The 15,493-nt window shown below is 30.8% G+C and overlaps 1 protein-coding gene and 1 pseudogene across 1 annotated transcript; one reads left to right on the top strand and one right to left on the bottom strand.

Annotated features, from left to right (window-relative positions):
* Window positions 1-5,913, bottom strand: part of LOC108749814 — a 7,625-nt pseudogene extending 1,712 nt beyond the window's left edge.
* Window positions 5,914-8,834: 2,921 nt separating this feature from the next.
* LOC108749924 (serine protease inhibitor dipetalogastin-like) lies at window positions 8,835-15,493 on the top strand. Its single transcript, XM_018488959.1, has 8 exons — window positions 8,835-9,037; window positions 9,167-9,337; window positions 10,428-10,571; window positions 11,815-11,967; window positions 13,026-13,190; window positions 13,625-13,822; window positions 14,743-14,904; window positions 15,428-15,493. The coding sequence occupies exons 1-8, from the start codon at window positions 8,983-8,985 to the stop codon at window positions 15,457-15,459; spliced, it is 1,080 nt and encodes a 359-aa protein (XP_018344461.1). The 5' UTR covers window positions 8,835-8,982; the 3' UTR covers window positions 15,460-15,493.

The following is a 15,493-nucleotide window of genomic DNA, read 5'->3' as shown; positions in this document are numbered from 1 at the left end:
TGGTGGTGGGTGGGGTGTTGAGGGGGGGGGGGGGGGGGGGGCAGTTTGAATTTTTTAAATAGAACTCCCATTTTTTATTTCATATTCTTGTAACTTAACCTCAAGAGTTTTCCAAAACACTAGAAGTTCATTTTCACACTTGAAGTACTTTTCGAACTATAAGGCTTGCAAATTACAGCATCGCCGGCATTAGCGTTATCTAAGGTATCTCAACGATAGTTAAAACCTCTTTAACCCGAAGGGAGGGTAAATTGTTACTTCGACTGCTAGGTAGGGCATGACATACTCGAACTTGTTTGACAGATTTTTCTGACCTAATTTTAAGTAATATTATAACTAGTTATACTAACAGTACTTTATAAGACACAACGAATTTCTCACTAAAGAAAAACTACAAATAAAATATTCAGAATCATAAGAAAATTATATTTATTAAAATTTTGATCAAGTTAGTAACAATTTTAAAGAGATCAATGTATTCAGGAGCATCTGTACAAACTTAAAATTAAAGTAAGAAATAAAAAAATGAAGTCTTCCTTTTTTTTAACAAATAAACTAAAAAAAAAAAAACAGATAATATAATCTTAGCAACTAATCTTCACAAAGCTCTGCGTTTGTAATGTGGTCTTTGCACTGAAATATATGTTCCATGCACAATGGTTTGTAGCAAATGGTACAGAAATATTTAGTTTTTCTGTCTTCTTCTTACCTCTCCCCGCATTCTTATCCTCAGCTACTCGACGTATAAATCAACGCAAACGACATGAAGTAAATAAAATCGGTCGGGTATGACATACCCGATCTCACAGCGGATTAATGTTGTTCAGGATTATGATCTGAGTAATATTTACCAAAATCAAGGTCATTGAAGATTGTTCCTTTTATTTTCATTTTTGAACTAAAAATTCATTTCTACGTAAAAATAAAAATAAGAAATACAACCTCCAATGACCTTGATCTAAATGTTATCTAGTTCGTAATTCTGAGAACAACATTCAAACTATATACAATATTATAGGACCATATATATTATTTACCTAAATATACGTTGTTCCTTCATATACCAATTATCGCTAAGAATATTACTAAGACCTCGATGATCTAAAGATTTCGAATACTCGCCCGGAAAGCAAGAGATCCAGGTTCGATTCCTGGCCAAGGTAATATTTTTCGCAATAAGAATTATTTATTTACAGATTTTAATATGTCACTCAGCATTATTAAGGTCGTTCGAGGATCAAGAAGAAACATCAAATTGTTAAATTGCTAGTCAGTTTAACTCGATATTACTGTGATAATACTTACGGTAATTTAATAGAGTTAGTGTTTCAAAACAAAAAAAATCATTTCGGCGTCTCAAAGGACTACATACATAGTATAAGTTCACACAGAATTATACAAGTATTTAAGATCCAGCGTTTAAAGCATTGATTTCTATAGTTTGTGTTATCATATACATATACATAGTCCTATAATATATCACCATAATAAAATATTTTTTCATCGAGTCAAACAACGGAGCGTGTCCAGCGTTGACCTATTAACTGTCAAGCTTCATAACATGTAAAGTACTCAATAAAATAATATTTTATTTTAGTGTTTTGAAAAGGTCTTAACGTCAGCTATATAAACTTGAAATAAGAAATTGGTGTTTCCATTTAAAAAATTTTAGATAATCTTGACCTGACCTTTCATCAAGTTTAACCAAGTTTCATTATCTTCTTCTTTGCAATTGAGCAAATATTTTTCCATATCTATTACATTTTTTGAGATATTTTAGTGTATCACTTAAAATGACTCACTCTATATATATTATTTAGTTATTTCAGTTGTTATATTATGTTACTATCAGATGGTATATTATATACTTTAATAAAGCAGCTTTTAATATGTACTCATAATCAATAATATAGCAAGTGGCTCACAACTCATCAAAAGAGACTGACTAATCCTATGTGATTAGACAACATATTTATTAAGTGCTAAAAAATCTTGCATAGTTCATATTTACCATATTTTATGGATTTATTTTACTTTCGTCCATTTTATCTATTGGGCATTCATTAGTGCAGTTTATGGTGTTAAACTGATCCGATTTGGGCATGGGAGTGATTGTTCCATCTGCTTCTACTTCATCACATGAGAAGGGCAACATTGTGATTTGTTGAGATGATGGTGCTATCACGTCAGCCGCTAATAGGTACACAGTACGATATCCATTGTCTTTCTTGAAATGAAAAAGAAGAAAGAGATATAGATATCTTCATTAAGGTGTATAGAAAAAAGAAAAATCAAAGTGTAACGTAATAAACTAATGACACAAGATAAATTAACCAAAATATTTTTTGTTACTAATTGAATAAATTTCCGCAAAAAATAACCTTAAAACTAAGAAAGATTATGCAACGAATCTCTCATATTAACCATAATATTAGGATATTTATGAAAAGAATATATAATTACGAAGTAAAACGAGGCATCCTTTACAAATTCTGTTAAAATTAATAAAAATTAATAAAAATTTTCAGTAATTTTTCCCTCTTTCAGGCTTGTTAAGTATAGTTCGTAACATTTAATCTTTACTTTTTCTCTATTTTGCACCTCACAGTTTTACTCAGATTATTATATAATTCATAATGAATAAAATAAAAAAAATTACGCATAAAAAATAGAAGTCGAAGGATTAAAATATTTTAATTTCTCGAGATATTCCATCGATGACGAACGTAATCGAATAACGTGATTAACGCTACATAGACGAGAAAAATATCTTTTCAACTATCAGAAACTGTGGAATTCGATGTAAATGATTTCTGACAGGTTGAAATTTTTTATTCCTTATTTCTAATTCCTTATTCTTTCTATTGTGTCTACACCCTAAAAACAGGTCGCTTTAAAAACTCTCGAAATTCTCAAACGATTTTAAAATATATTTATATGCCGTATTATATTATATAAAAATTTTCCATGTTGTATATTTATATTCTGTATATTTCAATGCTATAATTCGCAATACTTGTTTGGCTGAAAATCAAAAGTGATGCGCCGTGTTGCGAGTGAAATTAATTGCATGAGGAAAACGATCGAAACCGTTTCGCCACAGTGCATTACTGCCCAGTATATGCCCATTTTGTAACTTTTTAACGACAGTGTCGATATCGTTATGGTGTCGTCAGATATTTTAAGCCTATTCCATAATGTTCTTTGTTTTATGCTTTTTATCTCTTACTTTTTCCCTTTTACAACCGTTTTATCGACAATTGTATTTCTTGCGAGGTATTTCTTGTTCTTCCGAAGTTCGTTAACTTCTATCTCGGGCGACATAAAACAAAAAATCGGATAAGAAGCAAAAAGACAAGATGTAAAAAATAGTAAAAAGCAGAAAACAAAAAGCACATTGTTAGAATAGGTTTTATATGATAAGAAAACATTCGGCGCAATAGTTTTCCTCGCGATGGCAGCCGCCCCGTACACACGCGAAACTTTACACAAAGTCGCAGGAATTGACACGCTTTGCGTGAAAATGGCCCCGACTCTAACGCAGAGTCGGTACGGCCAGAATCGAAAATGCCACTTATGCGGTGAGTAACAAAAAACAGTGCAAAAGTCTAAAAGAGTAACATAAACTCAATTGCGCGTTTGAAGCCAGTCACACTTTCCAAAAATAATGACGCAATAACACGTCCGATCACGTCGGTAGACTCACCGAACTTACGCAAAGTCGCGAAGATCCGAGGATGCGTTCCACTTAACATTCGCAACTCTCGCGAGTGTGGAACGCGTCCTACAACTGCTCATCGCGATCCCCAGGAGACTCGTCCTTAGAACTCGAATTTATCCCTTCCGATAGTCCCTTGCAATCCAATCGGGAGCCTCTCACACTTGGAACCGGCTACGCCATATTCACTACATGAAAATATGCCGTTTATGGCGGACTTCATACTAACATCGGGTACATTCCGTTTCACATATGATCCTTGTTCACCGAATGTTAAACAAGGATAAATGATGCATCATGCGCATCATGCGTGAAACGTAATGTACCCATCACTAGCGCATAGCGTGTCGACGACGGAACGCGAGCGTGATCCTATTCCACGTTGCGACTTCGTGAAATTCGCAAAATCTCACCTCGGATAGTCTCTGCGTCGTCCGGATAATGCAATATTCGTACGTCTGGTCAATCTCTCGAAAGCGTGTCGTCCGGGATCTTTCACTTAATCGGAAAGCGATAAGTTGCCGCCATCACGCGGGTCGAATGTCGGATCACGAATATCTTGCCTCATAGACGGTTAGCAATGGAAAAGGACGAGCAAGATCCCGATCAATTCGTTAGCCCTCCCCCACAAGGGTGCGCAGCCGCATCGCACGTTGTTACGACCAATTAGCGGACTCGCGGTCCTTCGCGCGCAGTGTTGTATCTGATCGTATCTGGCGGTGTCCTGTGAGGTGCCTCGCAGCTGTGGTGGAAGGGATAACATGGTGTGTGCAATTTATTAAGAGTAAAGACGGTATAAATATATACAGTATGGACACTAAGCGTCGGCACCTTTGATGTAGTGGGTCCCAGGTCACATGTTCGCCGCTATGTTGTGGGTTGGAAAGGTGCTTATAAATTTGAGTTTTATAAAGCTACAGAATGATTTTTCTAAAAAAAAAAAAAGACAATTCGGTCGTGTCATGAAAATTGTTTATAACGAGAAAGGGAGTATATTTTTAAATCAGAATTATATAATAATATAATATTAATGGGCTCATATAAAAATAATATTCACATTAATAATAATAATAATATTAAACAGTAATAAGTAAATTAAAAATAATAAATAGATTAAATATATACTATATGAAAATTGTAATTGAATAATTATGTATTGAAAAAATAATATATATATGAAAATTGTAATTAAATGTATCGAGTGTGACCTGGGACCAACTACATCAAAGGTGCCAACGCTTAATGTCCATAGTGTATGTACTTATACTGTGTCCATACTGTATATACTTATACTTTGGGCGTCAGTGGTTAGACTTTCTATAGAAAGAGGAACATATAAAGTATCAGTTCTCTTATCATGATAACTACTTCATCTTGACATGCCATTCACTGAACAATGAGAAATCTTCTCCATTCATCAATCAATTCCATTTTATTACGCGACGACAAAAATATCGAGACTTTGAAGATATTTAACTAAACTATCCTCACAAACTTGATGTAATATGAAGATCTTTTTTTCCGTTTTGGTCTCTTAATGATAGTATATTAATCTTGGCTATGTGTGTGTGTGTGTGTAGCATTAAATTAATCATATATATGATTTAGATGTTATACCTATAGATTTTGAAAAAAAAACTTCACTCTGTGAAGTCGAAACGTTAATCACATTGTATTTGCAAGAGAACATATATATATAGTGAGTGCAAAAAGTATTCGTACAGAGAAAATATTTAAAAAAAAACTTTATTTTTAAAAAATAAATATAATCCAGCGAGAAAAGAGTCGTCGAATCGATATCGATACAGTGATTTCAATCCAATTTGACTTCGATTTGACATTTAATTGACGATCATTTCTTGCTGGGTAATTAACAATTTATTCATAAAGAATAAAATAGACTGTATGTTTCTTAAAATTATATATACCAAAAAGATGTATATTAATTATAGAAAATATATTATCTGAAAAATAACCCAAAATTAAAAGTTGTATTGTTTGGATGTTCAAAAAGGATGCGTACAGTTGAGAAATTTGACTTTTAAAATAAAAAAAAAGCTCGTTCGTTTATGTTAAAACAGAATGTATTCATTGTATAAAATTGCTAATTAATGTTTATTTTCTATAAATAAGACTTTTTTTTATAAAAATTTCCTTGTACAAATACTTTTTACACTCACTGTAGCTTTAAACATGCTTCATCCTCATGTATTTGCTCAAAACCTATAATATTTACGCCTAAATAAAGTATTTAAAACAATAAACAGCCTTTTGGCAATTATTTCCTTTTTAGTTCGATTTTTTGGCTCTGGCACCGACGAGATACTATTAAAGGCTGACATCCTTACAGGAGTTCGCGTCCTTGTGAATATTGAAGTAATTTTAACAGTTAAAAACTGATAATATTGTACTAATTTTATGATTTATTAGTTTAATAAACGTATTTATGCATTTAAAACTCAATAATACTCGATTTTTCTTTATAAATGTAATTTCATTGTTATCGTCAAAGTTCGATTATCAACACAGAAGATAACTGCAGAGAAAAAGTTGTAATTTTTCTGCGATATATAAGATATTATAGCTTTAAGTATGCATATTTATTTATGGAACGTTTATGTAATAAAAAATCATGAATTTAATAATGAGCCAAATATTTATTTGTTAATAATAACAAATTTATATCAATTGTCGATAATGTCAGCATTCTTCAATTACCTGCGGGCCCTTGGAACTCTTTTTATATCTCCGAAAATTTGCCCAGGGTTGACGGTCTTTAATAGTATCTCGTCGGTGGCTCTAATAACTGGCCTAAAAGGCCTGATGTGTAAGTAAATGATGTGCAGCACTGCCTTAAGGGAATCCTAAAATTGTCTGTATTACCGACTAATTATTTACCGTGTAGGCTACCTTTAGAAGCCGGAGAATGGTAAACACGTATCATGAATACTGTTATCGACAATGGGTAAAATTTACTTTGCCAGATGATAATGCAGAATATTGTTTTTACCGATCATCTGTCGCCTCTGCGATACCGATTGTTGCTAATATACAGCGTAATACGTCAATTAACAATTATTATTAATTGACATTCAATCTTTTTATACCTCAGATATGTAATACGTATTACATATCTTATTCAAATTGATTCATATATGTTATGCATTTAATATTATTATACATATATTTATAAATAAAATTTGTAATCAATAAATGTAAATTATTACACATGCTCCAAAACATGAATAATTTTCTGACACTTTTCGAAAATGTTTGAAAAACGTTTAAAAGACGTCTTTTAGAAAAGCCTTAAAGGCGTTCAGTTCAAATCGTCTTTAAGACTTTTCCAAAAGACGTCTTTCAAACATTTTCGAAAAATGTCAGAATATTATTCAAGTTTTAGAGCATGTGTAGCAATTTACATTATCGATTATGAATTTTATTTATATATAAAAAGTGTGAAAGATTTTTGAAGAACGTCGTTTGGAAAAAAAATCTTCAAGAAATCTTTAAAGAAAAGTTTTAAAGACGTCTGTTTTAAGATGTGTCTTTTGGATGTCTTTCAGATATATGTATGTATGTACAAGAACATATGGCTGGAAAGAGCCCAGACAACATTATGTCCAAAATACAAGCATAAGACGTCTTGAAAACGTCTTAAAGATTGCTTTAAGACGTCTTATATCTGCATTTTGGACATAATGTTGTATGGAAATAAAGATAATTATTTGTTGATAATGCAGCTCATTCTTATATCAACATTTATATGCATATATTTATAAGATAGAAATTAGTAAATAAATCTTCAACAATTATAAAAGTAATTTCATTGTATGTTCTTATTTTATTGTATGTTCGTCTAGTTGCATTTTGATTTTTAATTCTTCCTTTTTTTTATTTCCGTGTACGAAGTGGAACAAATTCAGTAAAATAACCCAGTTAATGCTAAATATTCCTGAAATATTCATACAGGTTCTTAAAATCCCCAAAAGACATTCCAAGTTCCAATATCTCGAAATACTTACGAATGTGTATATATATGTATATAAAAGCAACATTCAAATATCAGTTAAAAATTCATTTATATATCATTGCTCCGAGAATATTTCACTTATAAGTTGCGCAAAATTCTTTTTTTTTCAAAAATTCTAGATTAAGTCGTTTCTGAATAACTTTTTGAACGAAATTATACTGTGAAGAACACATTTCATGTACTCTCACCTTGAAGCTTAATTTTGGAGCTCATTTCATAGCAAGGATAGGAAAGTAAAAATGAATTTTTAGTGCAAAAATGAAAATAAGAGAAATAACTTTCAATAGCCTTAACTTTGACAAATGATCAAGATTATGAGGAACATTCAAAAGATTTTAACTGTCAATCGGATCTTAGATGTCTTAAATAATGCAAATGCCGGCAATACCGTAACTTTCAAACCCCGTAACTCGAAATGCACTTAACAAAAAAATATTTTATTGTAGCGTTTTGAAAAGCTCTTGAAATAAGCTACAAGAGTATGCAATAAAAAATGGAGGATTTCATTCAAAAAACTTCATGCAACCTTGATCTGAGCTTAAAGACATTTTCTTAAAATCAATTAAGTTCACCATCTTCTTTCCGTCCTAAAACCATAAAACTTTTGTCTGAAAGATTTTTTTGAAAAAAACTTCCTTTCGAGGCATTCAAGTGTATTAAAATGATCTACCCTGTATATAGAAATAAAGAAAAGGTAAAGTACAAAAAGAAGGAAAGAATATTTACATATACATACTGTTTAATATTAATATTTAATAATTAATATAAATAATTAATATTATTAAAAGAATAATTAGTTTTATTTTGTTTCTTTTTTCTTTTTCTCTCTCTCTCTCTCTTTTTATTGCTTTCTTCGCATTTTTTGCAATTACGCGTCATCCTTTTTAATTAATGCTGACTAATTTGCCGATAAGAGAATGTATTACGTAAAACATGTTTATTCATGACATATTTTTACGTGTGTGCGACAAAATATTAATTTACATGACAGATCACGTTTAAATCGGCAGGATAAATTGGCGACGAAGGATCAATAATGACGCATTGTTACGATTGATTTTGCTTGACGTTGCCTGGCAGTGACACGTATTCGATATCGAATTCCCCTGATTATTACGACGAACGGAATGCATAACGATATATTCAATCGAGGAAAAAAAGCGGCGCAGGTGCACAATTGGACATAGTCGAGACGAGTTCTTCAACAAACGAAAACTGCATTTGTAGCATAATGTCGTTTGCAGTTTCACGTTACGTTTTATATCAATCAAATTTTCTTTTTTTCGGTAATTTGAGTTGATACATTTCTTGCCGAATTTAATATGAGTTTTATTAATTAATTTCACCCACGGATATGTAGATTTTTTTCTGAGAAAATGTGAAAACTATTTGTAAAAAAATTAAAAATCTTGCAGTGATCAGGATGTGTATCGCGCTTACCTCAGACGACAAGGGAGCATTATATCAGAATTGTACGATTTTCGACAAATCGGATATATACGGCGGTCCAATATGCGGCGATAACGGCATGACATATGCTAATAGTTTTTATTTAGATTGTAAAAATCACCATAGTCGCGAAACCGGTAAGTTAATCTTTTTGTTTCAACTAGCAACAAAAATTAATTATGCACAAAATATGTATCGTTATTTTGGAATTACAATGAAATATTAATATAAGTTGCGCGCTTCATAAATTATATTATTCTAAATATTTTACTAGAAGTTTTATAAATTATGTGTATCTCTAAAGGCAAATTAATTAAAATAGGAAAATGTTTCTTATTGTAAATATTTAAATACTCATAACCTTTTAAGATTTTTAGTTATTAATTTATCTTTATATAGAATTTTTTCTTTCTTCTTTTTTTCTTCTTTTTTTAATTATTTAATTCTTTATTTTAATAATGTTAACAGTTTTTAATTTTTATACAATAATTTATTGCGATTCTTATTGGTTTTGACTTAACAACAATATACATGTGTTATGTTCTTTATAATTGCAAATTTGCCTTAATGTTTATTGTGTGACCTCTTATTCGAGAGTAGTTCATACCTGTGTGACACGGACATGTATTCTAAAAATGTGTGATCTTTATATTTGATTTTAATTCTACTTCTTAAGTTTTAATATGTTCAACAAAGCTTCAGTGCATTGTTCCGTGATGGTAAGTCATTAAATTTACGCATATATCACTCTAATAAAATTTGTTTTTTTTTTTTAAATGTCAGATTAACAACGCTGCATCTTTGTTAATTTGCGAGTGACTTAAACATTATGAATATGTGAGCTAACTATTCTTGTATGATTCTTGTTGAGGAGGATTCCAAAGAGAGTCCGAAACGATCAAAATAAAGAAGACATCAGTCCAATTTCTGATTATTGATTGTTCACTAAATAATTGCACCATTTATCGATGCTGACTCTCATTAGCCTATTATAGTTCTTTTTTGTTATTGTTTTTTTTCTTAAATATGTCACTAATTTCTTAAAATGTATTAATTTCCATATATTGACAAAAACTAATAATTAATAATGCCAAATTTTGGGATAATAATGAGATTTTGAGATAATAATGATACATTAAAATGTATTATAAATCTTGCAAAAGAGGTTACACATTTATAAAATTTTATTCAATATTTTTTCCGGTGATTTAACATCTTTCTTTTTAGTTGCCACCTTACACTCTGGTCCGTGCTTGGAAAACGAGGAATACTGTAGCGTCAATCTGTATTATGATCCTGTTTGCGGTTCGGACCAAAAGATTTATACTAATATGCAATCTTTACTTTGCGTTCGTCAAAAGCAATCTAGAGGTAAATGCAAATAATATCATCTCATTTTTCATATATTTGATGTATACATTTAATTTTAAAATATTAAAACAAAAATTTAATAACGATAATATTAATCTCCATCGAATCTTTTTTACATAAAAAAATTATTAAATTTATTAAAAAATTCTATTTATTGAGAGAAATATTTTTCGCTATTTATTATACGTTACATCTTTTACTAACTATACAGATAATTTATATATTTTATTTCAGAGATATTAAATTAATTTACAGATTTTTAATATATTTTACTTGCGGACTAATAATTGCTTGGGCTCTTATCTTTTTTATTTTCCATATTAGATTTATTCTCGAAGCTCTCTCTTTTAATTTTATATTTTTGTACATATTTTTAATTTTTATTAGAGTTTTTAATTTAATATAAATAAATTTAATTAATTTTCACATGAAAAGAACGAATTTACTATTTAAAAATTTAGTTAGATATACAGAACACGATTTTGTTTGGATCATCAAATAATCAGTAAAACGCTTAAATTATATTAAAAATCTTTATTTTAGAAATAAATATGTAAGAAACACAATCAATATTAACAATTTAAAATGCCTATTACGGTCGAAGCTGGATCTTCATTACTTTTAAATAATTCAATCTTGAATTACTAATATATACTATACGAGTATATGTACTTGCATATATATCATATTGTAGTCTTTTCAAGTAAAACGCTTAAATTAGTTGCTAGAACATTAAAACTTTTTAAAACATTGTCATCATTATCATCACGTTTGGATGTCCTGCACTGTTTTGATGGTCCAACAAAAATATTTTTAGATCTGTATCTATCTAATAACATTTTTTACTAGGAAAACTAGTTCAATATTAATATAATTGAATGTAAATCGATTTCAATGTTAATAAATAATTTAATCCTTTTAACGTTATGAGATTATCGTGGCAACAAAAGGTATATAATTAAAAGGCTTAAATTATTTATTGACACTGAAAATATATAAATTGATAAATTCATTTGCATTCAATTGCACTCAATGTGCAATGTTGCACTAACTTTCCCAGTGAAAAACGCTATAAATTTTTAGATAGATACTTCAGCAAAATCGAAGATGACCGTTTTCCATGTTGACTTACAAAATGCGAGCGTATTGATATTTCGATTATACTTTGGCTAATCACTAATCATGAGCAAATTAATTTTTACTGCCCATTCAATCATGAATTTTGTCCTGTGATCTGTTTCAGATTTAAAAGCTGTGTCGATGACGGACTGTCCACAGAACGATATATGTTACCGAGGTGGAACCGAACATTACGGTATAAATCCGATCTGCGCTAATAACGGACACACTTATCAAAACGCGGCTCAGCTCAAGTGCCTGCAACGATATAATTCCGGTAAGGGATTATGACGGGAAGTTATGCGGAAGCATTTAGTTATAGCTCGCGTAATTGCCAGTAAGTAGTCGGAAATAACTCCTTCGTGCGCCGGTACCTTCGCACTCTCTTAAGTCTTGTGTCGTGTTGGTGCTGAATTAATTTAGAATCCCACTTTGAACTAAATGTTTCGTCGGCATAACCCGGTTATCCCTCTGCGGGCGATGGATCACGATTTACATCCGAATCAAGATAGTTGCCTGACGCGGACGGCAATTGCAGATTCAGACTGCATTTTCTATTAATACACGGAACGATCGTAGCGAGATATTTCCAAGATTTATTATATATACGATATAATTCTTAGAATAGAGAAATTAGAGCAACCAGAAATTTATCTCGCGACTAAACACGACACTGAGATAAATTTTAAAAAGTAAAAATTAAATCTGAGTGACAATCGCGTAAACCGGATTTTAAATTGAGATTAATATAAAATATTCGTAATTATATTTTCGTAACAAAAATTCACTATAAAAATTAATTTGGAAATATAATAAAATCTGACCGAGTTACTGTACAACATAAATATCCCAGGTAGCATCTATTGGTTCATACACGTTTTCTATACGTTTCCTAAACGTATCTTATGTTCTACAAACGTTTAAGGAACGTATATAAAACCAACGTATGCGGCTGGGGATGGTAGAGAGTGCCAAGAATCGGTCAAAGAGAGTTAGATGTTTCGAATAATATAATATTCTTGGTTCATGAATTTAATTTATCTCAGATGTGACTGTGCGCCGAAACATTCGAATATTTAAACACAATCAATTTAAGATGCTAATAATCGCGACCTGAACATTCGCGTATACATATATATGTAATCCCTCCCCTATTTCAAATAAAAAACTTTTATTGCGAAAAATATTACCTCAGCCAGGATTCGAAAAATTAATTTATTATAAATATAAAAATCATGTAAAGGATTGTTGAAAAGTATTACCTGCGTATCATATTTATTGCACGTTCGATTAATCATGAAGCACACAGCTTTAAAATTTATTTTATTTTTCTAGGATTGCAAATTATTCACGACGGTGGTTGTCGCGTGGAATTTGTTCATCAGCTTTATGGTACAAAGGTTTGTGGCATCGCGAAAGCGAGATACGAATGGAATCCGGTCTGCGCGTCCGACGGAATCACTTATCCAAATCCTTTCGTCTTTCTCTGCTATCGCCCAAGTACGTAATAATATATTCTATTATATAAGATATCAATAATTTTGCACATTTTATCGAAGGATGCTTTCGCGAATTCCGAATCGATTTCTTCAATTGTAATAATAAAATACTGATAAAATTTTATTTTATACGATAGTAAATTATTGTTAATGTAAGAGCGTAATTCATCTTTATACAACAAAAATTTATTTTTATTTCATTTAAAAAAAATGAATTTATTTTGAGATAACTTTAATTATTTAATGCAAAAAATATAAATATCACTTATGCGAAAACTAATCATTTATACATCGTATTCGTTTCTTTATTCAATACTAGCCCAAAGTTTGCGAATATAGCGAATGTAGACTTTTTAATTTAGAGAGTGTGCGAATGTATATAGCTTACTTTTTACCTCAGAAAGTCTGCGAATGTAGCTTACATTTTTAATTCAGAACTGAACGTAATTTTCAACGGAGAGTGCGACACACACAGCTACAAATCTTGTATAGAGGCACATACAAATACGACGGTCTTGCCAAACGGTGAATACGTGAACGACGCCTTCACCGCGGACGACGAGGTTTGCGGGAACGACGGTTGCACGTATCAGAGTATACATCACTTGCAATGCCATACTCGTCTCGATAAATGTGAGTTTTGCGTCGCAAGAAAGATGGAAAGAGAAAGACTCGACGCCGAAGAGACAGCTATTTCAAAGTGCATAGAAATATGCCGGTCCAATTGTTAAACACATCGCTGACAAACATTCTTTCGAAATTCAATTAATTTCATAAAGCTCCATTTATTCAATAAGCTTAGAAAAAAAAAGATAAAAAATCTGCGTAGAAAATTTAAGTTTCGGTAAAATTTACATGCGCAGAAATAGACTTTTACGACTTTTATATGCCAAAATTTAAAAAATTACTTTATTTCGAAATCTACGTTTTCTGTTTTTATAAGGATTTTGCACAAATTATTATACGAGAATAATAATACTTAATAAAAATATTTTGTGCTTGTGTTATAAAATCGATTCTTATTAACATTTTTATATTCAATTTTTAACATATTTGAATGTTAATTTAATACAATGTGATTATATATATTATTTGAATATTTTTTGTATTAAATTGATATTTAATAGTGTTTCTTAGTGTTAAAATAACATAATTTATGAGCAAGTAAATAAATAACATAAAAATAATAGTTTTAATACGAACATTTTAAGATTAATGAATAAAAGATAAATGTTATTTTAACATATTACAAATATTAATTTTACTAAAGAAAAATGTGTTTCCACAATTTGTTTCCAAATTATATTAAAGCGTTACATTTTTGAATTAATTTTTACATAACATGTGTGTTATACTTTAAAATTCATATTACATTAAATTAAAAAATTGAATGGACTGTTTAGATTCTTAATTGACATTTTATGTGTTCTAAACTTTAGAACACATAAAATGTTAATTAAGAGAAATAATATGAATAATTATAATTGTTTATACACCTAAAATATGTCGAAAACACAAATTTTTCAACTGTTTATTAACATTTTATCTCGTAGATGTATTTTTGAAGCATCATGGATCATGTTCCGGACCGGATGACCATCCTTGTGGTTCGGTACCAGAAGAAGAGCACAGGCAACCGGTATGCGGCACCGATGGTAAATCCTATGTGAGTCCAGAGGCCCTTTGGTGCGCTAAATTACGCTCTCCGGAAAGAAGTGAGATTTGTAAACTATATCTAATTAATAAATTCCGGACGAACTCTTCTCTTCATAATGTTCGCGTTCACGCGAAGGCATTTTCACTTGAAATTCTCTTCGCTCATTAACTTGCTTATGTCGCGTAAAATTATGTATACACGCAGTTCCCGTAATTTCGAGATTTGTCTCTACGTGATACACAGACGTGGATTTTTGATAGGAAAAATATAATTTTTTAGTAATTTTCGGTCCTATCTGGTGTACACCTCGTTACGTGTGTGCGTCAAACGGAAGAAGCAATCTCGCGAGATAAATTCTATTGAGTTGTACGTGAAATTGCGCAGGACAAATCGTGACATTCGTATGTGACGTTGACAATGTTGATTGTTTCGATTAAGATCATATCTCATGCATCTCGTGTGTTAGAAACGCGATGTAGAGAATATAGGAGATACCGTTTGTTTTCGAGACAAAAGCATTTCTCGATCAATAACCGATCGCACATTCAAAGTTGAATAATGAGACGTTCTCTTTTTTACAGATATTGCTTACAAGCACGACGGTCCATGCTAATGAAGACATTGTCAGGAATTGCTACATCATCACG

Source organism: Trachymyrmex septentrionalis, unplaced genomic scaffold (genome assembly GCF_001594115.1).
Source record: "Trachymyrmex septentrionalis isolate Tsep2-gDNA-1 unplaced genomic scaffold, Tsep1.0 scaffold32, whole genome shotgun sequence".
Classification (NCBI taxonomy): domain Eukaryota; kingdom Metazoa; phylum Arthropoda; class Insecta; order Hymenoptera; family Formicidae; genus Trachymyrmex; species Trachymyrmex septentrionalis.
The sequence above is the reverse complement of the archived record's forward strand: the minus strand, read 5'-3'. Positions and strand labels throughout refer to the sequence as shown.